At 35.4% G+C, this 27,267-nt stretch overlaps 1 protein-coding gene across 1 annotated transcript; it reads left to right on the top strand.

The window, feature by feature from the left end:
• PGAP1 (post-GPI attachment to proteins 1) lies at positions 1-27,267 on the top strand (the record flags this gene model as incomplete). The annotated part of the gene is made up of 25 exons (XM_009702391.1): positions 1-154; positions 3,596-3,771; positions 4,402-4,573; positions 5,675-5,835; positions 7,455-7,507; positions 7,698-7,764; positions 9,196-9,301; positions 11,029-11,084; positions 11,159-11,242; positions 12,563-12,612; positions 14,014-14,065; positions 14,277-14,354; positions 15,810-15,885; positions 16,170-16,243; positions 16,326-16,377; positions 17,093-17,159; positions 18,038-18,146; positions 18,526-18,564; positions 19,662-19,755; positions 20,419-20,509; positions 20,725-20,922; positions 22,983-23,118; positions 25,588-25,850; positions 26,203-26,307; positions 27,140-27,267. Coding segments are annotated over 25 exons (2,641 nt in total), but the record flags the coding sequence as incomplete, so codon positions are not given.

The raw sequence follows: 27,267 nt of genomic DNA, 5'->3' as shown, positions 1-27,267 counted from the left end.
AAAATAAAATTACCCAAGAAAACAGCCAGACGATACCCAGCATATGAGCTCTATCTCTACGGGGAAGGGAACTACGCCAAAGAAAACAAAAATCTCCTATTAACTGGAATTCCAGTTCTCTTTCTTCCTGGGAACGCTGGCAGTTATAAACAAGGTAAGAGTTTAGCTAAGTTATAGGTATGTTACAAAGAGCCCTCATATTTATGCATTAGTTAGTGGCAAGAAGATTTCTGTTTGAAATGAGAATCATAATGATTGATCGTATTATGATATAGATATCCTTGTTAGTCCATGGTTAATTTCAAGCAGTCAAAATATGTTATTTTTGTTTGAAATTGGTTGAACAGTTGAGCTATAATAATTTTCTGGAGTGAGACTAACTTTTGAAAGTCAGAAACAGTACAGTTTATGCCATACTATGGCAACACTGCACCCTTGCTGTATTTTTGATGGCAAACATCTAGTTGGTTTTGATTTGAACAAGGTATAGTGCAGTTACGCCAAATAAAACAAGACCTGAATTTGATTAGAAGAAACTGAACAAGCTACCATCTGTGATGTGAAGTAATTACGTGCCATAGAAATAAGCATCATCTTGTGGCTTGCCCTGTAGCTTCGTTATTTCCTACGTCTTTACGTAGTGGTGTTTTTCCCTTAGCATCATCTTCCCACTTTACACATAGCCTGCTTTTATTTTCCAGGTTATTCCCTCTTATGCTTCTAGGCCCCAAATGAAAAGAAGTAATAGTTTTAAAGTGTCTTTATTTTTCATTGTAAATACCGAAGTTAGTAGTTTGACGAACATGAAGTATTGTGTTTAAGTGTTTATTCCAGTATCTGGTATTTCTTCCAGGCTGGGTTTGTCAGACCATTATTTTTATTCTCTAAAATGTGCTTTGAAACAGTAACATACTTATCATGTTAGCAAAACTGATGTGTATGTATGGGGAAAACTACCACAGTCTAAACCCTGAATGTCTTACTGTGATAATTTTTCCTTATATTTACACTAAACTTGATGATTAAATTATCTGATTTCAGAGAATCTTTACAACATTATTTTCTTTGAGGACATACTCACTTAGCTTATAACAAAGTAAAATATTGTACAACTCGTATTTTAAGAAAACCCATACAGATTTGCAGGCACAATAACATCCAAACAAGATTACAAACATAATGATTATGAGAGATGCCATATGGACTTTTGTAATTGTGCATAAAGTATTGCAAATCTGTGAATGCTGTCTCTGAAAACATGGCAGTACATCACTATGCAGGAAATAGAATGGTACTTTCAGGGCATGTTAGGAATCAAAAGGAAATATCAAAGAAAAACTTAAACTAGGTGAGTAGAAGTACTACATGCTGTGGATATAATGTGCTACTTAAGATCAGTAAATATTTAAATATTTATTCTTTGAGAGATTGATTTAGGGAGACTGGCAGTAAGTCATGTGCATTTTTCAAAATCTTCGTTAAAATAAATTGTTCTGCCTTAATCAGTGGCTCAGAATAGTTTTTTTATTATGGAATTTATGAAAATTCATATTTTGTTCAGAATTTATTGTGGTATAACACACTTTCATTCTGATACCTAGATGAGCAGAGAAGGTGTTGCTATTGTTATTTTCTTACTTGTTTAAAATATTCATATTTGCTGAGTAATAAAGACAGAAGCGCTGCTGCTGCCTTTGCTGGGCTTGTTATTTTCATAGGGTCATAGAATCGTTTAGGTTGGAAAAGAAAGTTTAAGATCATCAAGTCCAACTGTTAACCTAACACGGCCAAGTTCACCACTAAACCACGTCCATAAGTGCCAAATCTACACGTCTTTTAAATACCTCCAAGGATGGTGACTCCATCACTTCCCTGGGCAGCCTGTTCCAATGCTTGATGACCCTTTCGGTGAAGAAATTTTTCCCAGCGGCAAATTTAAACCTCCGTTGGCACAATCTGAGGCCATTTCATCTCGTCCTGTTGCTTGTTGCTTGGGAGAAGAGACTGACACCCACCTTGCTACAACGTCCTTTCAGGCATTTTTGAAACATGTTAATTAATCATCTTTCATGGGCACTAAACCAAACCTTTTAAAATGTACAAAATTCAGACTTTGAGTAAGAGATGGTGGTCTGGTTTAATTGTTGGGAATAAACCTGAGATTGGCAGAACTGAGATCCTGAGTTCTATTTATGAATCGGTCACATGCTTGCCTTGTGATCTTTGGCAATATTCTTGTTCCTTTTACCATGATGTAAAGATTTTTAACATGTAAAGTTGTGATTAAGCTACTTGGTCTTTTAAATACTTTTTAGGTCTTTTCAAACAATTTTGGAGGTGTTCTTGTTGCTTATTAGCTTTAGGTAGAATTGGTGAAATCATTGACTACAAATTAGATTTATAATTTTCATCATGCTGATAATATCTGTTTGAGTGTTTGAGCATATGGTACTTCATAAATATTATTTTCCTATTTCATGAGCTTCACTGAAATTTGTTTGATATGTTGATTTCTATAGCAAACTTTTCCCAGAAGGAAGATTCTGCAGGCTGCAGATCTCTGAAACTGTTGCACTCTAGAAGAATCTTGCTTCTGTGTGCCAAATTTGGGCCAACCTTTCTGGCGACTATTAGTTATTTTATATATTTGCTTTTGGGACTTTCTCTTTTATTTTCTTCTTTCCCTGCCATGCTTTTTTATTTGCAGCCATTACTGTTCCCATCCTGCCATGTCTCCATGGAAACTCAGGGACAATTCTGCACTCAGAAGGTTGTATTAAATAGCAGCCAGGGTTAAATGGAGAAGACGGGTCAGAAGCAAGACCTTGTAAATAGAACATTTTCTATCTCAAGGCTTTAGGCAGAAAAGCATCCTTTAGGGTTTGTTTTTCCAATCCCCCATACATATCTTGCTGGTATTTGGGAATCTTGTCCTAGAGTTGGTAGTCTTCAAAGGAATTTTAGGAAAGCCTAGCAGTGGCAATGCCTCTAGAGTTGAAGTCAAGAATGCTCGTTTCGCCTTCTTGCCCTGGTGGTGGTAAGAAGGTGCAAATGAGATGAGAAAAGCAGCCCTCATATGAACATAATCCTTGATCTTGTATAAATTTGGTTGTGACATAAAATATCTCTGTAGTCAGCTGTAAGCTAGGTCACATGGTTAACTGCCATAAGTATAGCGTGCAGCTCCTGGTAACTCATTCCAAACTTTCTTTTCGTTTAATCAGGTTTGCTCTTGTCCACATTCTTCTGTAAGCTCTTGTTATGATATGTTTACTAATATTTTTTTATCAGAGGGATTCTTCTAAAAATAGGAAATATTTATTTCTTTTCTCATTTTATGATTCAGTTCTGATAGTGACTGGCTGATACTTTTTCTATATTTATTTCTTCAAATCTGTTTTTGTAAAACAAGTGTGCATATTAGGAAAGAGATTATTTGCTTTTGAATGTCTTTTTCATCCTTTTTTACTTTTATAAATGATTTGAGATGAACAATGGAATTATAATAGATTATATATTTATGTGTTTATCTACTAATGACAGTGCTAAGCAGTGACTGCTAAACTGTTCCAATTGATGTGGTTTCTTTTCCTAGTACGTTCTCTTGGCTCCATTGCACTTAGAAAAGCAGAAGATGTTGACTTCAAGTATCATTTTAATTTCTTCAGTGTCAATTTTAATGAGGAGTTGGTTGCATTGTATGGTGGTAGTCTGCAACGACAGACGAAGTTTGTGCATGAATGCATAAAAGTAATTCTTAAGTTGTACAGGGTAAGTAGTGACATATGCTGAATGATGTACTTGCATGGGGGAATGGAATTCTGGGCTGCCTTTTCTGCTGGAAAAATGAAGAATGATGAATAAGGGAGGGAGACTTTATAATGTGTGTAGATAATTGAATGTGATAATAGCACAATAGAGAATTGCTTCTCTTTAATAGATTTTTTTTTTAATGCTTTTGACAATCCCAGAGCTTTGGTTAGGTTCTATATTGTGTTTCTAAATAAACACTTCCATGCTTAATGTGTGCTTTTTTGTAGTAGAAACAAACTTTCCCTAGCTTATTAAAATGTTAATATAGCATCACCTTACATCCAGTTTTCCCTAGGAAATCTTCCTTGATATCCTGTGTCCCTAAGAGTCTGGGAAATTAAAATAAACTTAAATTTCTTATGCTTACACAGGCTATATAATATTTCCATCTGAGCTGTAAACTTCATGTTAAGCACATTTTTTTGAGATAGCAACTAAATTTATATTCATTTTGTAAACTTGTCAAGTTGATACTAATTAATGTTATCCTTGAGAGTACATAAGTTAATTTTGGGTGAAAAATAATGTACAACTGATACTATAGTGCAACGTCAAATCTATTTTTCATGTGTTTACTCTTTGCTTAAGGATCGAGAATTTGCACCGACTAGTGTTGCAATAGTAGGTCATTCCATGGGTGGTCTTGTGGCAAGAGCATTGCTTACTCTGAAGAATTTTAAGCCTGAACTTATAAACCTCCTCATTACACAAGCCACACCTCATGTTGCACCTGTAATGCCTTTAGACAAATATCTTACTGGTAAGTATTGTAGGTTATCTAATTACATTGTATTTCTTTATTGATCCTCTGAAGCATTAATAGCTGAGATTCTTGCAAATCAACAGCAAAATGTGCTGTTTTGTTTACTGTAATTAATCTGTTCCTTTGTTACTCAGGTAGTTGTTTGAGAGCACTAGGATACTAAGAGAAAGTAAAGTGTCATATAAAATGGATTATGTGGATTTGAACTTCTGTGAAGGGCCTGGAGCTCTCAATAATTTGTTATTTTAGTAAACTGCAGAGCATATTACTAAATTTGTAAGATCTCCAGTGAATGATGTTTTTTCTTTCTTTTTGTAAAACTTGACCTCTGTACTGGCTCTCTTTATCAAATGAATTGCCTAAATAGTGGTATTTCTGTAGAAGTTGCTAAATTTGTTTGTCATGCCCAAAGATTGGGGGGGTAAGAGTATTAAATATAGGTGTAATTATATATTTTATATAATATATTTACACAAAAGATAAATTGTATTTTCTGCTTACCTAAGTAACTGTGGCATAAAAAATTAAGTATAATCATTATGCATTACACTTCTTGAAAAGCTAGATTTGACTAAACTATACTGATGAAATATGTGCTCAGTGATAATGGTGGTGCTACATGTAGATATTGAGGGAATTGGCGAAGGAAAGGGAATAGACATTTATTTTCATTATTGTCTGTGGCACTCGAGAGGAATGGATTATCTTTAGCTGCTGAATTTGATTTATTGTGCTTGTATTAATTATCCCTCCTAAACTGATTGGAATACAACGCTTCTTCCTTGCTGAGTGTTTCTGGACTGTGGCTGTCCTTCAAATAAATCTTTATATAAAATCAAATAAAGCTGCTTTAACAATATATGTGCTTGGCTGATATAGAAAGTGTAAGTGTATCTGTCTTTCCCAATTGCTACTTCCTTGGGCTTAAAACAATAATTTTCCTTCCTTATATGAATCAAAAGTGATAATCGGAGCTTGAATGCTTCTAGGGGTGCTTACAGAAACTTTCAGTTAAATGAGTTAAATGCTTCTATAGCTTTTTTTGTATATCAAGTAGACATATGGGGAAATTGTGATTGATTTTAATATATTTTATAGATTTTTATACAGCTGTAAACAATCATTGGATTCTAAAGGCCCAAGATTTAAGAAATTTAACTACCCTTTCTGTGGCGGGAGGATTCAGAGATTACCAAGTTCGTTCAGGACTGGCTTTTCTACCAAGATTGAGTCAACATGACAGTGCCTTATCTGTTGTGGTAAAAAAGCAAACTATTTTTTTGATTTTGCATGGAGCTATGTTAGATAGCTATTTATGTAATGCATGTATCAGTGTCTAATTATAGTCTATATGTGCAGCATAGTATAACTAAATATGAAAATAATACGTGTGAAAACACAAAGTAGATAGTGTACGGTTATAAAATCATAAATAGTTGATGTAGTATAAATGAGTGTCCACCGGAAGAGTATGTGTTGGGGTTGATTCAAATCATCTACCACTTGGTACTGTTTCTGCTCACCACCTTCTTGCACCTTTTCATTTTCAGAATTCAGGTTTTATTTTCCTGCGTTTTTGCAAGAGATGTATATGGGGACTGACAGATGTGCAGTATAGAAGTAGACTGCTTGTTTGATTGTAAAAAGAGAGCTCTGGCCTGGAGCCTCCTTTTTGTATTTATTGTTTTTCAAAGAATTTAGGAATAGAAAGGATGTACTGGATCATCAAGTCCAGTCTTCTACTTTTGCAGGCATCGATCTCCTTCCAAAATTAATCAGGAGACATCATAAAGTAGCTAGGTTTGTCATTCCAACCTCTGCCAACAACCTGTTCCCTATATGTACGAAGCTGGAAAACATTCTCCACTAGGGAGAAAATTTGTAATTTCAGACTTCCATTTACTGTGCAAGCCAGTTTTTTAAATGTATTTGTTCTGACATCAACTTGAAATGTTATCTGTAATAGTTGTCATTCCCTTCGTGTTTACCTCCTGTCCATTGTACAGAAAGCTGTCTATAAATAATCTCAGCTCTGATTCTGCTAGGCTAAGAAGATTAACTCTGCATTCCCTTTGTCATAGTAACTGTTGTCTGCGTCTGCTCGACTTTCATTTCTCTTGAGTGTTGGTGACCAGAATTTTGCATGAGATCTCATGTAGTGGTACTGTTTTTTTCCCATGGTTTTTGGTTGGTGGGGGGTTTTTTGTTGTTGTTTGTGGGTTTCAGGGTTTTTGTTTTGCTTTGGGGGTTGTGTTGTTATTCTTTGGTTTGTTCTTTTTGTTCCCAACTGTAATGCATTAATAGTTCATAGCTTACTTCATTCAAGTTGTACAACTTGAATGATGAGCTCCATTTATGGGAGGCACTTTTGACATTATTAGTCCCTAAAATGCAATACATGCAATACACTTATACAAATGAATAGCGTCAAACTGACCACTTCTTTCTGCTTGGTGTTCTGATGCTTCTTTCTGTTGAGGATGCCCCTGATTTTTCAGCAGCAGCTTTCATTGGCATCCTTCTATTCTTGTGTGCCAGGATCACTTGTTAAAATAGTAAGGTTAGTCATAGAAGCAGACTTTGAAGAAATTTCTGGTAAGTTTCCTCCACACCGTTATTTGCCTTTCACCTTTAGTCTCTGCTATCTAACATAGATAACTATGGTTATGGTCGATCATTTTGTTTTACAAGTCCTGTTTTACAGCACTTGTAAGGTTTTTGCATGAAGAAGTCATTCTGTTGTCCCTGAAACTTCAGATAAACACTATTCTTTCTAATAACTCTGCAAATGTGTTTAAATAGGGAGGGGAAGGGCTTACTTAGAATTTTAAAATGTTGAACACTAACAAAATCTTAACTTTTTTCCTTCCCCAAACAGACCTCAGCTGTGCCTAGAGCTTGGGCCTCAACAGACCATCTCTCCATAGTGTGGTAAGCTAATAGAACAAAGTTTAATTGACTGTCCATACATCACTCTGTTCTCTACTGTGGTAACATTATACAGTATACACTATACAATAATTTAACTTCAGCATGTTATTGTTATGATGCCTCTTCTGACCACTTTTATTCCCCTGGATATTTCCTTTCTAGATTTAATTTTACTTGTTCTGTCTTCTAGGTGCAAAGAATTGATCCTGGCTACCGTTAGAGCTTTTTTTGATCTCATAGATGAAAATACAAAGCAGGTTTGTATATGTGATCTCCTGTATATTTCCCCATCGCACTTTCTTCTTCCATCCCAGAATGCTTAATCAGGACAAATATGACCCTATTATACAGAAAACTCCTTTTTGATTATTCTAAGTCATGCTGAGAAAATTATTACTCTTTTGAACCGGTCACTGAAAAATCCTGTGACTTTGCATTGTTTGCCCAATATGTCAGAAATAATTAGGTGTTGACTCAGTTCTTATTATTGATTGCTTGATGCTTTATAGCTGGGGTGTGGACTGAACTTTTCTTCCATAATGTAGCAGGTTTAGTCTGACTGTGAACCAGGATAAACAAATTTTGCTAGCTGTGTAGCTTTGAATATGACCTCTCAATGTGTGTTTGAGTCACCTTCTCTGACTAGTATTACAAAGGGTGAAAAACTGTGATAATTTAACTCAGACATAATACTTCCTGAACTTCCCCATGTGTTGTCATTATAGTGACCAGTACGTATTTGTGGTGTTCTTTTGCAAATAGCACTTACAAAAATAGAATGCAAGTAAAATACTAGCATAATTGTTTATCTCCAGCTACCATTATTTGTTGCTTTTCTAAATAAGTATCCTGCATCTCACTTTTTGAAAACTGTTGGAGAAATCTCCCATTGTACTCTGTTCTCGTTCTGAAATGTTATGCAGCAGTAAATAAGAATTGGAATTAATGTCCAAGAGGTTGGAAATGCATAAGACCAGAGCCCCAGACATAGAAGAGGAAGGCTTGCAGGTCTTCTTTTTGAGACTGTTTGGGGCAGACTTCTCTAGTTTCTTAGATGCACTCACTTCAACATGTGATTGAGAGAGACATAAAGGGGGTATAGTTCTGGAGTTGACTGGCAGTGTGCTGGAGGGTACAGCTTTTCAGAAATCGGCTGTAATGGCCGCAGTTTTGGAAAGCTGAATAGATGAAAATTAGTCCTGAAAATTTGATTTGGAAAAAGAAAAAAAAAATAAATCGCAAACCAACCAACCCAAAACACAAGCAAATCCCAGTGTAGCTCTACAGCTATTTGGACGCTTGAAATTTATTAAGATGAGATGTAATAAGCTGGATTTTTGAACTCTGACTAGTAAATATAAATGTGTTGTTTCAGGAAGAATGCATGTGTGTCTATAAAGAGAGTTTAATAGAATGGTTTCCTTGTGTTAAGAGTAGGCAAGGATGTAAAACTAAAACTTTTAGTTACACTTTATAACGTGTAGACTTCTGTATTGCCGTGATTGACAATTGATGGCACTTTATTTGTTGAGATTATTGAATTTGGAATAGAAGCAGTGTATCATGTATTCTAACAATCTCCCTTGCGTCTCATCTCCAAAACTATATTGCTAACTCTGATCATGTAATGATTCTAAATGATTACACGAATTAGTAAAATAAAATTCGGCAATGTGCTCTTTTTGTAGATAACTGAAGACCCAAAGAAGAGAATGTCTGTATTGAATCACCACTTTGTGAGACACCCTGCAAAGATATTTGAGGAAAATCCTGACATTTTTACAGAACTCACAGGTGTGCAACTATTTTCTTTTGAACAGGATTCAATGATTCTCCTTGGTTAATAGTTAATCTCACTAACAAACTTCTGGAAAAATTTTGTCCTTCTTCAGACATTGCTAAAATTATACATGGGTTATAGAGCTAAGCTATCAACTTTTGTGTGGTTTCAGCATTAGATAGATTAAAAGGGTAGGAGCAAAACTCTGTCATTTTTATATGGTTTAGATTCTGGGGGATGAGCAGAAGTCATTTTTACACCAAGGTGTCTAGTAGACAATCACAGAAATTGGGAATAGCTGGATGTCAAAAGTACAGTCTAATCTACGCGTACATCCCATGCTTGTAAGAGGGGTAGTATGAGTGTTGTAGAGCCATTGTGTTAGTTGTGTGCTTCTCATGGAAATCCTGAATATTCAGATCTACTTCATCAGTGACTTCTTTTTTTAATGACATGGCAGGGTAAAATGCACTGCACACTAATGGTTTCCTTGTAACCGCTAAGAGTGCGTAATCAAAGCTGAGAAATTTTGACTGCATGAGTCTTAGGAACTAAACAGAACTTTTGCAGGGCACAGTTGTATTCCTAGCTTTGCTGAAGTGGGCTCAACCATGTTCTGAAAACCATTTTTTGGGGGGAATTTTCTTAATGTAAACTTTGGCAGAAGTATCAAGGTAACTTGAACTTTGGTGTCCAGTTTTGGCCACCCTGGTGTAAGAAGGCATTTAGGTATTGACAGGTACTGAAGTGAGTATGGAGCAGAGGACCACCAAGATGGTTAGATCCTGGGGCACAGGACATGGGGGAGAGAGGCTGAGTGAACTGGGCTTTTTTTCACCTTGAAGAGAATGCTAAGGGGCATCCTGTTGCTGTCTTCAACTACCTAATGAAAGATTGGAGAGAAGGCGAGGCCAGACTTTTCTCAGAAGTGTACAGTGATAACACAATAGGCAGTACAGTCCAGTTTCAACAAAAGAAATTCCAATTAGGTATTAGGAAAAAGTACTTCACCAGGAGGGTGGTCAAACTCTGGGTGCCCAAAGAGGTTATGAAACTGATTTTTTTTTGTTTGCTTTTTTTTGGGTCGGTTTTTAGCAATAAGGAGGAATATGTTTAAATTGGATTTCATGTTTGCATCTTCCTGTTTCTGATGACCTCTTCACACTTAGATAAATTTCTGTGAGGAACATGTTACTCTAGTTACACAGAATAAAGATATTAACCTTCTTGCATGACAGTTTGCATTGTTTGTGGCTCTGATCTCTTCATTATTCTGTCTTATTCTTTTTCTCCAGACATATCTTTAAACTGCTACTATTTTCTTGTATGTTCTATTCAGTTCATCACTGCCATCACGAGTTTCTGTATTAGTTTTCTTAAAAAGCTGACAGGAACAAAGGTTGGGGCTGTTTCTAATGTTGCCTCAGCTCTAATCAGTCACTTACCCTGTAATTACATTAGCATCATTCAGTTTCTTACTTGTTTTGTTGCCTTGAGAGCTTTGTTTCAAGATCCATAGTTTTTCTTTTACACTTAAGATGTCCTAGGGTTTTGCTGTTTCCTGTGTAACTGATGATAACTGTTGCACATAATTCTAAGAGGTGGCAATCCTCAGTGTTGATTAAAGCTCGTCAAGTTTATGGCCATTTACAGATAAGACCTTGGTGATAAGTAAAAGATAAGATTTTGGAGATAAGAATAGTTCCTGCAGTGTGGCATATAAAAACATATTTATTTTTAGGAGCTTTCGTGTGGATTACAGTCAAAGCCTCAAAATGGACTTATTCAGCTTACAATGTAAGTAACGTTTTTTTCCTCATTGTGTTTTTATGTTTATTTTTTTACTAATGAGCAATTTTTTTTCTTTTAAGGATTCTGATGGAAAATATTTCACATTTCCTCTTGCAAGCCACAGAAAATCATGCAGTCATGTTTACTGTGAAAACAGTATGTTGGTGAGAAAATACTACTTTAATGTCTGGAGTTTGTTTATAAAGCTATATTATTTTAATTTAGATTTGCTGCAGTTTTAAGACAGTTTAATAAACACTTGTTGAAATTACTGACATGAATGTACTTCCTGTTCTAGCATGTCACACTTAGTGTTCAAGGTCTGAAAACTTCAGTGCCACCTGAACCTCAGATGTCTTATTTTTGATGCTCTTATGATTGGCCCCAGATTGCTTTCTCCTTTAATTTAGTGCAGGTGTAGCTTGATGGTTTTGAATGAAGAAGTCATTTTTACTTCTGCCGGGATTCAGATGTACTTCTAATTTGGGAAAGCTGTTTATAGGTTTCCTTTCCCACAAAAAAAAATTTAAGTGAGCCTGAAAGGCTACAGAGGTCTTCCACTAAGCAGTGGAAGCTAATGGGAAGCAGCTTCTCAGTTGTCTCCTCTATTGAGAGGAGAGGCAATAATGTGCATTTCCTATATTTTTAGCTCAAGACACAAAAATGCAGCCAAAATGGTTTTGAAATATTTTTTTAAAATATTTTTTGAAAGGAATGAATGTAATCTCTTGGCAAACTAGAGATGGATAAATATGCTTTTCAGAATTACATGAACATTTTAGATTAGTGGCAAGAAAACGGAGATGCTTTCATATTCCATCCTGCCTGTCCCTGTTGCCACTTCTCCCCCTACCAAAGAAGAGGTTCATACCACCATTATGAAAAAAGAGTGTATATTCTCAGTGCTTTTCTTATTGTATTTCCCGGTAGCACCTTCAATATTTACACATTTGTTGTGATCTTAGTTGTGCTTTAATAGGGTAACTTTTGCCTTTGTTATAGTATCTCAAAGACAGGACTAGTACTGCTTGAAGAGGAGGAGGTATGGAATAATGTCTGAGATACTTGCATCATGGTGTTATTGCTTCAGAACACTTAAGTTCTTGAGGAGGGCAGGAGTAGAACATTAAAAATCTAAAGTATTCCTTGACTACTTAGGATAGTACCTTGAGATGTTTCCTTATGAGAGTTTGGTCACTATAGTGATAGCTGCTGCAGACACGCTTAATAGAAAAGGAGTGAGGTGAAGATGGAAGTTTGTTGCTCTTTTTAGTAAGTTAATTGCACCAAGGTTCTGCTATCAGAGGGTTTTTAGAACAGTTGCTGACATCTGGTGTCCTGAAACAGTTAGCATATAGAAAATTTGGAGAAGATTATCAGCATTAACTCCTGCATTGTTTGGAGTAAAGAACTGCTATTTTTAATATATTGATAAATACATTCACACATAGGTAATGTACTATATTATGGTATTGACTTTACAGGACACAAGTAGCTGGATTTATGGCTGTATGAACAGTAATTCTTCGATGTGGTGAGTATAAACAGTTTCTATTCTTTATTCAAATGCATCTTGTGAGACTACATTTGAATTTAAAACATAAAATACCTTCCTCCTTAGGAAAGGATTGGGAAGAAAAGTAAAATTTTTACTGTGAATAATTCATGCTTTCTGTATCACCAAGAAAACAGGAAAGAAGAGATTTTCTCAAAATTACAGCATGAATGCAGAATAAAATAGGTGAACTTTTTCTTATTTAAGCTATATTTTTGACCTTCATAGCAGTGAAAAGTTGTTCCTGTTGCTCTCTTGTGGACACTACACGCTGTGTTGGATTCCTAAGTTGTGTGTTTTGTAGCATCTCATTAGAATCCTATGACAGAAGACATCAAATGTCACTCAAAGCCTTTAGAAGAGTGGATTGAAGCATCTCTTTTTTTTTTCTTATTCCAAAATTGCTATTGTCATATGAAAAATATTTAGAAATGTGGGCGATTTAGTGATTACTTTAATCAGGTCATTACAATCATTACAAAATGAATTTAAAACACTGGTTTGACTTACAGTTGCGAAGTAAGCTTGAAGTAAATTCAATCTTCCCTTCAGGTTAGGGGAAAGCTTTCAGGTGGAATTGAGCTAGGATAGTATTTACCTGTTCTGGGATCTGTGCTGAGGTGTACAGCCACCAGCTGAGTCTTGCCTCTAGCTGATAGCCAGATGTCATAATTGCGTTTTCCTAATCCAAGAAGTAGTTGGCTATTACTCCTTTTATATAACCTTTGATCAGCATCAAGTGCAGGTTAGCCTAGTTCAGGACTGCTACCTAAAACCTCATGTAATAATAGTGTTTTTGTTGTGGACTGTGTTTCCTGAGGTCACATAACACTATTTAGAGAAACAGAAGGATCCTGGTATTCTAAAAATCGTAACTTAAAATGACTGAATGAATGTGTTGCAGTTCATATAAGTACGCGCAATTTTGGAAGTGCTGCAAGCTCTGTGGCAGCTAACAAAATTTTTGTTGTATATGGTATGTTTATATGGCATGTTCCCATAGGAGAAATTGGTACTTTTGATCTTTAAAAGATGCTAATAAAACTGTGTGTTAATTCAATGCCAGTGCTATTTTAGTTCATTAAGAGTCTTCACTGTGTGTCTGAAGTTGCATGGCTAATAACTGCTGAATGTTGTGTGTAGGACAAAGAGCTTTGCTTAACTTGTTTTTGCAAAAAACAAGATTTGCAGTATCTGAAATGAGTATAGTTTTGATAAATTACTGTGGTAGCTAACTGCAGTAGACCCAAACTTGTTCTCAATTTAAAATCATGTGAATACATATAGAGAGGGACAAAAGCTGGAATGTTAATCCAGTGTCATAACATAGTGCCTGCATAATGAATATATTCATCTTTTAACATGCATGAATTTTTACAGCCTGGAAGCTACTGATTTATCCTGGAGAGCTGAGTTACTTCCAACCACCAAGGTAAGTATTGTATGTAACTTGTAGGAGGGAGAGGTGCTTGGTGGGGTAGTTGCATGCCATGGGAGAAGGATCTGTTCTGCTTGCAGCAGTGGAACATGCAGTTGTATTCTAGAGGAGGGGGTACAAGAGGTAGACATCTGGGAACTGGCAAGGGGCAAGTTAACGGGTATGTTCAGTAATGGCTTTTTCTTTTTCTTTTTTTTTTTTTAAGGTTGTAATACTGAAACTTCAGGACTATCCTTCATTGTCCCACATTGTCATTCAGGTACCACCCACAGCTGGCAATAAGGTAAAAAAAAATAAAATTAAAAAAGTGCAGAAATTGCTTGCTTAGTGTGTTCACAGCTGTCAGATGCTGTGATGGAATGAAAAGGAAGTATATTAAATATGTGCTAAGTTACTCTGAGAAGCCATAAGCTTACACTGCAGTGTGGTTTGAAGTTAACTTCCTTACTTTCTGTAAGCTCAGAAACATTTTCATTTGATAAAATACCAAATGCGAGGCATAAATAGTACCTGAAACAGACAGAGCAATAGTTCTCAAACCAGTTCTTAGCGTTCTTGTTGGAGGTTCTAACATTCTTCTTCCTTGCTTTTCTTAATATTCTGATTGCATTCCTGAATATTTATCTTTTTGAACAGTCAGTTTTCTTATCCAGGGTAGCAGAGAATGCTGTACATAATTGAAGACACGATATACGGACTCTAGGGAGCTTGATACAGATATATCTGCAATCTCTGAGACCACAAATAATGTGGTAGACTGAGTTGTGCAGAATTTGATAGTTCTGAATCTCACAGATAAGTTGGATATCTTTGCATCAAGGCCTCTTAGGATCCCAGTAAGAGGAACACTTGCAGTGAATCTAAGCAGACGTTGTCCATTACCCAGGTGGGTCTGGCAGGCCTTTCTAGTTCTGAAAACGCCAGAACACTGAACTTGAATTTAAAGTCTAAGTAGATCTCACAGCCCTTTCTGCAACACAACTACAGTCTCTGCATCTGTGATATAATAATCCATGATCCCATAAATTATTCACAGCTGAAGTGACTGTAATGCTTCTCTATGAGTGCATCTTCAGATAGTTGTGACAGGGACACCTTGTAGTTAAATTAGTAATATACAATATTCTGGATAAGCAAAGATAGAAGAGACATCACTTGTGAAATGTAACCTGCTAAGTTGCAATACAGTGTTAAATCTTGGAAATTGCTGTTAAAAAGTAAAAAAATACTGGACTTACAATGGGATGGAAAATAATTTTCAGGTGAACTAAATAGCTACTAGAGATGGTACAACTCATACCTACTGGATACTTGGCTTTACTTTTGCAAGGTTAAACTTCAGGAGACAAACTAAATGTTCTTTTTGCTTAGGAAACTGTATCCAGAGTTTGGACAAGTCAGTCTCCTTTGCAACACCCTCCCAAAAAACGATGTAGCTGAGAAGGAGGGATGTGAACTGGATTCTAGTCATTCTCAGCTATTTGAATAGCCTTTTGAAGGCTGTTGCAAATGAGTGAGAGCCAGAGTAACCTGGATGTTATGCTTAAGCTACCCAAACTTATACTGTTGTGTACAGGAATGAACTACCTGCCAGACCCTATCAGTGGCGTGTGGAGAGGGGACTTTTCAGTGTTTGTGTCCTGTACTCTGCCTGAGCCTGTCACTAAAATTTGGCAAGTGCAAAGGCTTTACAGTCTTGTGCTCGGTTTAGATCTGTATTTAATATCCTGAATTGCAGTATACTTTGGACTGTGAATTCTTCAAAGAGGATTCCAGAACAGTACAGCTTCCTGTAACACATCTTTTTTCACTTGGTAAGTATAGCATATTATTTTGGAAAAAAAATGAAAAACTAATATTACTAACATTTGGATAATAAATTTGCCAAAAAATTCCAATGGTCAGGGAGGTTTTAGGGGGGGTGTTTTTACAAGTGTTAATACTGCTGTTGTTAGTAACAGACAAAGAAATAAGAAATGTGGGGGTTTTGACTAACAGATATAGAGGTATATAAGTCTTCTGGAAAAAAAAAATCTGAAGATGTAGTGAGTCCTCAAATAATTTTATCTAATATGTGAAAATAATACATCCTTTACAGGGCTTTCTTCAAGCAAAATTCTATTAAATTCGACTGGCTTACTTTACAATGTACAGCTCCAGCAATTTAACCAAGTGAGAATGCTACTTAATTTTTTAAGCTAATGTAACCACTGTTTGGAGAATGTGATTTTTTTAATTTTTTTTAATGTTCTAGATATATCAAGCTTTCAAAATTTATATAGAGAGCCACTGCCAGTCACTCAAAGGTAAACACAAGTCTTCTAAAGTATAAATTTATAAAACAAAACTTGTTGAAAATTCTCAAGACTTAAGCTGGTGGAAGCAGAGGTCCTCTCATGCAATGGGATTTAGGCAGTACTGTTAGAATCTGCTCAAATGTCTCTGCTAATATCTCTCATTTTCCACTTTTTGTTAAGCAGGATAGCTCAAAGAAATTGTGGAATTAGTCCTCATACGTTGGTTTTCCTTACTTCCCGGCAAAGGGAAGTTGAACTTTCAGCAGGATTCTGCATTATGTTAAAAGTGTTTCTCAAGAATAGCACATTTGACTAGGATTTTTATTTGCTGATTATAGGATGCAAATTTGAATGTTGAGCTACATGATCTTAAACAGAATGGGATGCTAAAGGACTTTGTTTCAAAAAAAAAAAGTGATGGATTTATTAGCTTGAGTTTACAGCTTTGTATTGAAAACCAGAAGTTTTCTCGTAACTGTTCTGCCTTTAAACATTGCTGTCTCGCTGTCTTGTTCTGTAACAGCATGTGTTAAAAAATGCCATTTTTGTTGAATGTTAACTGCACTGATCTGCATTGCAATGTCAATTGCAATGTAACTGCAAGCCCAGTGATTCTCTATAGTGATCTATATGCCACTTTTGTTTTACTTGCATTTTACATTTTGGAGACAGTTGTCACATCTTGTTCTTAATTTAATATTTTTTTAATTCTCTTCCATTTCAGAAAGAAAACCTAGTGTTTACAGACTCCATGTACCCTGGTCACATGAAGACTCAATAATTGTAGCAAAGTAAGGACTTCAGCAATTGCAGTTTGCTTCTTGATATGTTTTTGAGGAAGGTTTACATGTCCTGTTGTGGTAAAATTTCTGATATGAGACAACTTGCCAGTCTTAAGTGTTTGGCTTCTGCATCTTTTCCTCATTTACCTCTTGCCCTTGTTGACAAAGTTGTTTTGACTTTTCCTTAAAATAAGAATTACTACTAATTGTTTGTTTAATAGTTCTCACTAATTTTCTCCAAAAGGAAGTCAGATTTGCTGGTCTGAAATTCTCAGCGTAATCTTTGATGCCCCCATGAGTGGGAAATAGAGGCTGCTTTGGATGGTGGCTTCTTCTTGTAACCCTGAGTGTTGATCACACAGCAGCCCTGAGTTGCTTCAGCAGCATAGTCCTGACAAAATCAAATTATATGGCTTGAAATGTGTCGCGCATAAATCGCAGTTGAACAACCTGACTTTATTTTAAATGGTTGGAAAAATGTCTTACATGTTTATTTTAGAGGTCTGGAGAATACCTTCCCATTTTTTTTTTTCCTGTATTTTCTAACAACATGATGCTTGCAGGAAACTGGAATGTATTCTTGAGAATCTGTCCTTCATGTTCTTGTCACTCAGCATATTTACGTGTTCTGTGAGGTAGTGCGTACGCTAATGCTAAACTTGTATGTTTTCATTAGTACTGCGCCCCTTGATAGTTCAGAAGACAGTCGATCGAGAATGTTATGTAGTTCCTTGTGATAGAATAAACAAGTTCATTTAACCATTTTTCTCATAACTTGTGCTGACACTTGGTGTACTGGATCTGCTTTATGTGCACTTGTTGAAGACTAAGTTATGTTTGGCTTATTTTGATTATAAGGACAGTTACCAATGAAGTTGCTGTTTCAGAGTTCCATCTTTTACTGAGTTTTCCGCAAAACTGCATATTGCTCGGCCCCGAAATGACAGCAGGGTACCAGAGTTAAATATTTACTCTTCCTCAGACTGTCAGTATGAAGTGAGTAATACAAATTTATTTTATAGCTAGTTTGCATTGCTGTATAACTTTTGCATAATTCAGTCTTTTAAAACATGTAGCCAGTTAATCAAAATAAATACTAGGCAAATCTAAAGGTGGATTGTTTGGCCTTTTTCTAAATGTAGTGCATGTTACAAGTATTTTGCAACAACTGGAGTAATACTGAAAGTTAGGCTCTCGTTTCTAAGAAAAACTTTAAAGCATTTGTTTTTAAAACGTCAGTAGTAAGCTGTTGTACATTTTAGTTATGGGATTGCTCTATTCTAGTACTTAAGTTGGCTTCTTAAAAATAAAAGTATTTTGTACTTATGCTTACCATTGTATAAAATAATAAAATATTTGTTCTTTTTTAATCAAGGTAATTCTGAAGACATCATTTTTACAGATTCTTGGGCAAGTAAGAAAACCTTGTAGTACTAGATTGTTTTTTATGTCAGTAGCATTTATGGAAGTTTTCCCTTCCTCCCTTCCCTACTATGGAACTTCAAGTTCATTCTTGATGCCGAGAGGAACACTATTCAGTGATCATTTAAAACTGTGTCACTTGGCAAGGCATCTCATCTGGATAAATGTCAGGCCTCCATTTTTAGAGGAATAGAAAAGCACTCTAGCTTTAAAGAGCTAATGTAAATGTTAAGCATTTGACTTTGTGGTTAGGTGAGTATCTGTAAAGTCATGACAGTGTAGGTCACTTTCAGTTTCTTGCCTGATGAGTCAGTAGTGTTAAAACTTTAAAATATGTTGGGCATCAACTAAAAGTTAGGAAAAAAGTCTAAGTAGACCCACATGCTCCTTTTCAACAAATTTTCTTTGGTTAGCAATGAGGAATACATTTCGACATCGGTATCAGTAAAAATAGACTAGCCATCTGCAGTTCTCTGATTCTATAAAGTAATTAATTTGCAAGCATCTAAGCGTAGTGCTGGAATATTATTGGCAAGTTTCTCTATTTGAATGTATGCATTTATATCAAGGATTTTTCATTTTATTATCATTTTAGAAGAATTTATGTGCTATTTGTATATTAATCATGACTTGGGACAGTGGAAGACAATTAAAACACATATGAAGTTGCTTCAAAAAATTCTTTGCCCCAAAACATATATAACTATATGCAGGTTTTGCTTGGAAAGTGGCCTTTTACTTCTCATTTTTTATTTTATTTTACGGAAACACCATTAACATGCTACTGTATTCTTTTAATATTTGTCTTGACTGGGAAAAAAGTATTCATTTATAATTTGGTCATTTATCAAAACATGTTTGATTAGCTGTTTATGAGAGATCTGAGTATTTTCCATATATAACATTAATTGTTAATGGTGGTTATCAAATACTTATGCATTAAAATGAGAAACTGTTTGAATCTTTTAAGAAAGATTTTTCTAATCACATTATCATGCTGGCTTCATGATAATATTTTTGTATGTATTTTTTAAATGTATTTTTATATATATAAAAATTAAAAGTTATCCTTCTATCCTTGTCTTTCAGATAGTAAGGTTCCATGCTGGTGCTCTTCCTGTCTATGTTGTTTCTAATATTCTTCTTACTTATGGAGGACAACTGAGCACATTGATATCAACAGGTAGCTTTGCAGAAAAATTTTTTTTTTCTGTCACAAGTGTTTTTAGAGAAATTACTCATCCAATTTACTGTTGAAAGGCTGGCTAGCTGTTGTGATTTTTTTTTTTTTTTTTAAGCTAAGTATCATTGAACTTATGCGAGTACTTGGATTTATGCTCTTCAGTTTCACTTTCTGTTGGTAGTTCTCCAGGGTTGTGTTGTAGCAGAGTATTTCCTTATTTCACTCTGCAGTCCATTCTTTGCAAATGATTGGTGTTGTGCAATGTTTTAGAATTAATAGATGTCTACTTAAAAATACATGTAGAAGTTTAAAATATATCGTTGATATGAACAAAACATTTTATTTCTTGCATGCAGATGAAATTTGCAGACTAATTTTTAGAAATGTCTTCGGACAAAAGGCATTTTTATTTAAATTGAGGTGTGTTTGTAACAAACTGTCTTCTCTCTAGAAGCCCTTGTGACATATTACCTGAATATGAGTGATCCAGTGAATAAGGACTTTGATGAAGTATGCTGACTTACAGTACTGTTATAAGACATGGTTATCTTGCTTTAAAGCAAACTTTCAAACCTTTATCTGAGTTGACTTTTTGTGTGGATCTTCTTTGTTAAAGTTTATGACAAAATAATAATGATATATACTTTCTGTTCTTGATTCTAGGCCAGTGTTCAGAATTTTCCCTTGAACTAGTTAGGACAGCTAAACCCTACAAAGTAGAACCTCTAATAAGCATTGTTGTGTTTCTGCAGGGGTGAGTTTGCATAACTTATTTATTTATTTAAAGCAGTTTCCAAAACAGAAGTTTTAGTAAAATTATTGGTAGGGAGGAATATTTTATCTGTCGTCATTGTAAACACCTGACTGTAACTTTGTTTGAAAGACTGTAGTAGGCAGAATAGTTGATATATATCTTACTGTAATGGCAATTGGAAGTGATAAGTAATACTGCTTTCATGTTTTTGGCAGGTTTAACTGGTTTAGAGAGATATGGGAATCACTGTCACTACCAGAGGTGGATACAGCTGTACTGAGTAGTCAGGATGCATGGTTCCCCCTTGTGTCCCTGATTCTATTTCTTTTTGGGACAGGCATTGCCTACTGGAGTGGAGTATTTTTCTCTACATCTCTGCGACTCTTCTCTTCGTTATGGTTAACTCTGATTAGGTAAAACAACATTGTGCTGCATAATGATGCTGTTTTAGATGACTGTGACCCTGTCAATTTTTTCTGTTTGCTTCAGTGTGAATGCTTGGGCAGATTAAATTCTGCAATATAGTTCATAGATGGTTTTAGCCATCTGGGTTTGTCAGTGTTAAGTACTAATGAAGTATGAGGATTGCCTCATATTCCTTTTTCCACATCTCCAAAAGGGAACTTAAATGGCTTTCTTGTTTTCTTTACCAGCTGTTATGAAGGTTTTCAGTTTGTTTTTGAGGAAAGCTTGTTGGGGAAAAGAAAGCAACTGAACTATTACCTTTTTAGCAGCTCAAAAAATAAATGTATATATTTAGAAAGGGACTATAAGCATTGCAATCCATTCCTCATTGTTCATATTGGATAAACCGCATTAAAGAATGCAAACGGGTTTGTAAAACAAAAACTTCTTGGATGTTAATTTCACCTGACAAGACTGATTCATTTTATAGATGTAAGAACACTGGAATGTTTTTGCTTGTAGAGATGAGTATTCAAATATGAAAGGGAGTTTAAAAAAAGCAAGGAAGGTAAAAAGATTTTGAAAGAGTAAATTAGTAAATTGGGTAACATGCTTAGCTATTTTAATGGTTTGACTGTTCTCACTCTGATAACAGTCCTCAGCTAGGTTTGAACCAACTCTCTGTCTCCGGAAAGTTGGTTGGGGTGCTCTTTACTCCGAAAATGTCTGCTAAATGAACTCTTCCTTTTCTCATCGCTACTGCTTCTGGTCTTACTCTACCAAATAATAGATGTTGTGTCAGCTATTTCTTCTCAGCCATCTTGTTTATAAATTATGGTGGATGCTCAGAAACTTCAGTGATGAACTGATAAAATTCTAAGTTTTGCAGCTACTCTTACTACATTTTTAAGGGTTTTATCTGAATTCATACTCTTTGCATTAAAGCTTTTTATTTCCTGCAAACCCTGAGAACATCTTGGGCATAGGCAGGAAAATAAGATTTTGTGTGCCTGCCTATAAGTCAGCTGGTTCATTTTGAAATTCTAGTGCCTTATATGGGTTTTCGTCTAGTCCTAAATTTCTTGGGGAGAGGGGGGGGGATTCTACAAATCTCTCTAAAGTAGATAGTATTCACTTGACTTTTGCTCAGTGTTCTGAAATGATCTGATATGGCCAGCAGCAAAGAATTTGTCACTAGCTGCTGTGGATTTCTTTGTTCATGTCAGCTAGCCGCCTTTTTGTAGTTATTTTCAATATTTGTTGCAAGGCATTTTAAAATTGTATTTTCTAAATAATGCTTTTCCTGTTTTCAGTGTGTATTTTAATACTGGAATGTTCTATGAGTATCCAAGAAGTACAGACTTTTTCATAGTTCTATGGCACTTCCTCCTCACCCCGTTCCCTTCATTGTCACACCTTCTCAGCTCATCTTTGTGGTTTCGAATTCATACTTGTGTCTTAGTCTTACCAGCTGGAATCCAGAAACTTAAAATAAGCTTTTCTGTGTCTCTGAGGCTGAGCAAGCAGAAATTCCTGTCTGGAAAGCATGTTTGTCACAGAACTAATCTCTTGGAGACTTATTTTTATATGCTGCTGTACTATCATTGAACACTGCAGTGCATTAACGTTTGTAGTAGGAGTCACTTTCATGATGCAGCTGTGCAGTAATATTAAGATACTCGTTCTTTTGAGTATCAGAAGAACTTAGTGCCTGATGCAGATCTACAGTAAGCATTATCTAATGCTTTATGTTCACCAATGTATCCTTTATGTTCCCCAAATGAAGGAAAAACTATACATTACGTACATTCTGGAAGGTGTAAGATTGTTTTGTTTGTTCATTTGATAAGAAAGGGGTTTTGGGTTTCTTTTTTGTTTTTGCAAAGTAGTTTACATAGCAGTTGGCATATATGTTCACATTTGTCTAACTTTATTTTTCCAGTGTTTAATCAATATTCAGGAGCAATTTATTCTTTTCAGTCATTCACAAAACAGAATTATTCTTTGATCTTTTGTAGTTTTGATGTTGTTACAAGAGTATAACAGCAATTTTGTCTTTATTTTTTAGACCTACTGTACTTCAAGAAGATAACAAGTTGATTACACCCAGAGGACTCTGTGGGGTGTTATCCCTTGCTTTGGTTAGCTGGACCACTTGCGGTGCATTTGCTGTATTCATTATGTATCTTCAGTACTTGTTTAAGGTATTCAAAGGCTAAACATTTTGAATTCATGACTGAATTCAAAATTTTGGATGCTTTGAATTAAAAGCAAAAATACAGATTACCATTTTTCATACTTAGAAGCAATGTTGTTATTCGCATACTTAAAATAGGGGAAAAATACAGATTACCATTTTTCATACTTACAAGCAATGTTATTATTCGCATACTTAAAATAGGGTTTTTTTTTTAACTTATCAAACTCTCACAATGTTGTAATCTTTAGAATTATTTTGTTCTTTTCATAATGCTTTTTCCAAAGAAATGTACACTCCCATATCCCCACTACAATAATGCATATAATTGTGACTTTTAACTTAGGTAATGTTATAAAATCAAAGACTTAATAATTCCCTTGAAGAGAAACTTTAACAAAGGGGGATCTAGGAATGTTCTGTCAAATACTTTTTGTCTTTAAAGACTTTTCACAAATCTGTATGGAGTAAAAGGAAGGAGGGTGGATATATTGTAGAATTAGGATAGTCTTACTGTGTGTCTAATCTGATCCCTTGGCTAGTGCCACAAAGATCCATATTTAGTCCCTGCTGTTCAGTTTCCATGGTCTTTCTTGCATCAGAGCATCTAACTTACCTGATTCACCCTATGGTGTATAGCTGCTAAATCAGCTACGATACTTAGCTACTAGGGAAGCACTGGTGTATGCATCTGGGAGTAGGGGCACAAAGCAGAGCAGCTTACAGGTGGTCTGAAGTAGGTAAGTGGCAGCTGACAGCACAGCCTGAGGAACAGGTCTATCTGTAATTGAACTCCCTGTGACATGATGTTATCCTGTGAAGGACATTCCCACGCTGACTTACTCCCCCTTCTGCAGTAAATCTCTGATATGGGACTTCTCCTACGTGGCCTGTTTATGGGTTTCTGCAGAAAGTGAAGTAGAACTGAATTAGCAGGAGGAGGTGAGGAATATGCAGATTTTTCACTCTGTATTCTCTGTCAAGCACAGTGGAAGGGGAGAAAGCAGAGCAGCATGTTTTCTCTCTGTGCTTCGAAATCCTTGAGAGCGCACTTTGGATGCTACTGATAATAAAGGCAGAAGGAGTTCTTGCATTGCAGCTCCGCTGAGGCCCTAGAGTCATCTAGCTATAAAAAGGGTCAAACAATAATTAGCCCAATTTTTTTTTTCCTTGTATACTACAGCTTTTGTGTGAAGAAACATTACTTAAAAAAGCTCAACTGTCTTACAGGTTATAAAACTACATGTGAATGTAAGAGCAGAACAAAACATGCTTAATGGGGTAAGTCTGTTTCCTGCTTCTGGGCAAAATTGTGAACAAAAATTGTTTGGCAAACCTATGCATTATGAATTGTTATTGTCTTGCCTTGGTAGTATTAGGTTGTGCTGTGATGACTGGATGGCTGTAGTTTACTTACTGCCTGCATGATGTGAAAGAAAAGCCAGGGCATGAGTAGCCTGTTCCATCACATATGACTATTGCATTCACTGTTCAAGATCACTACAGCGTGAACTTGTCTGAAGTTCATTTAAGAAGAAAATGTAGTCTCTGAATACATACAGAACAATAGTTTTTATCTGGTATTTGGTCATGCATGCTTTATCTAAAGAAATAAATTTAATTTCTAGATAATAGTCTACTACAGGTAAATACCTTTTTTCCAGATAGGTAGTTTGGGGGTTGTTTTAATCAGGAGATGGCAATAATGATTTATTAGATGGATATAGACTGAGACCCCAGTAAATTGGGAGCTGTTTAAAAAGGAGTGAAGAAGCATTAAATTTCATGCATTGTAAACTTTGTTTTTTCAGTTACTTTAGGGTACAGGATTGAAGATATGAGCATGTATGGATACAAGCATAGAATAACTACCTGTTCTTTTTTGCAAAGATAGTTAAAAAAGCAGTCTGCCCGAAAAAGTTCTTGACAGTTTTCTTTGAATTTCTTTGAGTGGTTTTTTGTTTGTTTGTTTAGATTTAAATCCTCTCTATCTCTTCTTTCATCTCCATATAATTTTTTGAGGCTTTGTTTCATTTGTGGGTTTTTTTTTCTGTCACTGGAAGTTAGCATCTGCCAACACACAGTTGATCTTTGTTATTTATTCCTACAGCTCATGTTTTACTCCCAGTTGCATTACCTCCTGTATCTTTTTCCATGAATGATCATCTGTGATTTTCATCTGCATGCTTTATTAATCCTTTTATTCTGTTCTTCCTCCTTCCAGGAACTCCATGTCTTATAACTGCATTGGTGTCAGGGCATCTCCACTCACAATTCTTTTCTTCCAAAGACATATAAACTATTAGTGTAAGAGAAACTTCTGGTTAAATCTAGGTGCTTTAATATTGAACTATTGAACTTTGCTTTTGATTGCTTTTTGAGAGATAAATTTTAAATTTTCTTCTTAAATCAGAACTGGTATGATACTGTTGCAACACTTTTTCCCTCTTCCTCCCCCAGCATGAGTTCTTGCAAGCCTGTGCATGTTTTTATGACTTTTGTCTTTTATTTTCAGGATTCAGACTGCTCAAAAGAAACTTCACGGAACTCCAGTATACACACAGTCAAAAACCAGAGTTCGATGGACAGTACCTCAAAACCAACACCATCTCTTTCCAACAGTACAACAATTGCTGAAGCTGTTAACAGTCTTAAGATGCATGTTACAATTCTCAGTCTATTCACATGGATTGTGCTGCTCAACTTGCCATCTTTAATTTATTGGTTAAAAAATCTCAGGTAACTTCTTAAATTGCCAATAAAATGGAAGAAAAGAATATGAACCTTTGAAGATAGTAAAAATTGCAAATGTTTGACTCTACTTTATTAGCTACCTTTCAGTATCAAAGACTTCTGTTAATTATAATTGTTTTTTCTATGCAATCTGGTTTATTTTATAGTATAAGTAGGTGTTAAGTGAATCAGTGATATGCTGAAGGAAGTAATGATTCGGAAAGGATTTAAAGTCGGGCTGTGATGCCATATACATTTCATGTATGTTTGTTGTTATCAGTACATGCTTGTTCCCACCTTGGATTTTATCTGGTAGCCTAGTTTAGAAGTAACGTGCTTTTTAAATGATTTTTTGCAGGTACAATGTTAGACTCGATCCTGATCCATGTAGATTTACAGCTATTATCCTTGTATGCATTTTAGAAATTCTCATGAACTCAAGTACTTCTGAAGTGAAATCAAGGTACTGTAGCCTAATCCTCAGTTTTTGTTTTCATGCTTCTTTCTTACTACTTCCATTTGTGTGGTAAAACTAAATTTATGCTGCACAGACATGTAATTGTTCAGCCTACATAGAGATTCATAAACTTGTATGATTAAATCTTAGACTGGGTAAAATGCATGCAAATTACCTGTAGTTCAGCAAAGTGGAGGAAATCACTGGTATTTACCACATGGACTTAAACGAAGTATTTCCTATCTAAATAGTTGCATAAAGACTTCTTTAATTATGACTTTTTCATTCACAATTCATTCCAAATGTTACAGAATCCTAATACATTTAGCAATTATTGTCAGAAAGTTACAAGGAAAAGTGAACTCTAAACCACTGTAGTTGCGTTCTTGTAATTCCCCCTTATGGGCACACTTGTGCAAATGTAACATGCTTTCTACTGGATTAAGAAGTTTTGAGCACTTGGTTTTGCTGACAGGCAGAGCATTTCTTGTTCAGATACAAAATTAGGAATGAATAATAACCAGTGTAGTTTATCCTCTTGACCAGTACCTGTTAACTCAAATGATCTAAAACATTGAATCTTTCTTTGTTACAGAGAACTTATTTCTAAAGTAATATAAGAATATTTTTAAATGACACTTTATTAGCCTTTTTGAATAATTGCTCTTGCTTATGCATCAGTTGTTATTGCCCATTACACCTATTTGTTCTGTTTCAAAAACTAGCAAATCCTTGAAATCTAGAAATTATTTTTCAAAACAAAGTGAAATATGGTATTTGCATACCTTCTGCATGTATGGCTACAAAAATGGCATTTTTTTTCTTTATATTCTTACAGTAAACTCTTGAAGATCGCAGCCAAAGTTCCACTCCCTTTATCTGTTGCAATGTTGGCCTTTGGACGAATGCATTTGTACAAAGTACCACACTTTGTAACCTTTTCTCTCCTTCTACATGTGCTGTGTT

This window comes from Cariama cristata, unplaced genomic scaffold (genome assembly GCF_000690535.1).
Source record: "Cariama cristata isolate BGI_N322 unplaced genomic scaffold, ASM69053v1 scaffold8516, whole genome shotgun sequence".
Taxonomy (NCBI): domain Eukaryota; kingdom Metazoa; phylum Chordata; class Aves; order Cariamiformes; family Cariamidae; genus Cariama; species Cariama cristata.
This window is presented reverse-complemented; position numbering and strand designations above follow the sequence as displayed.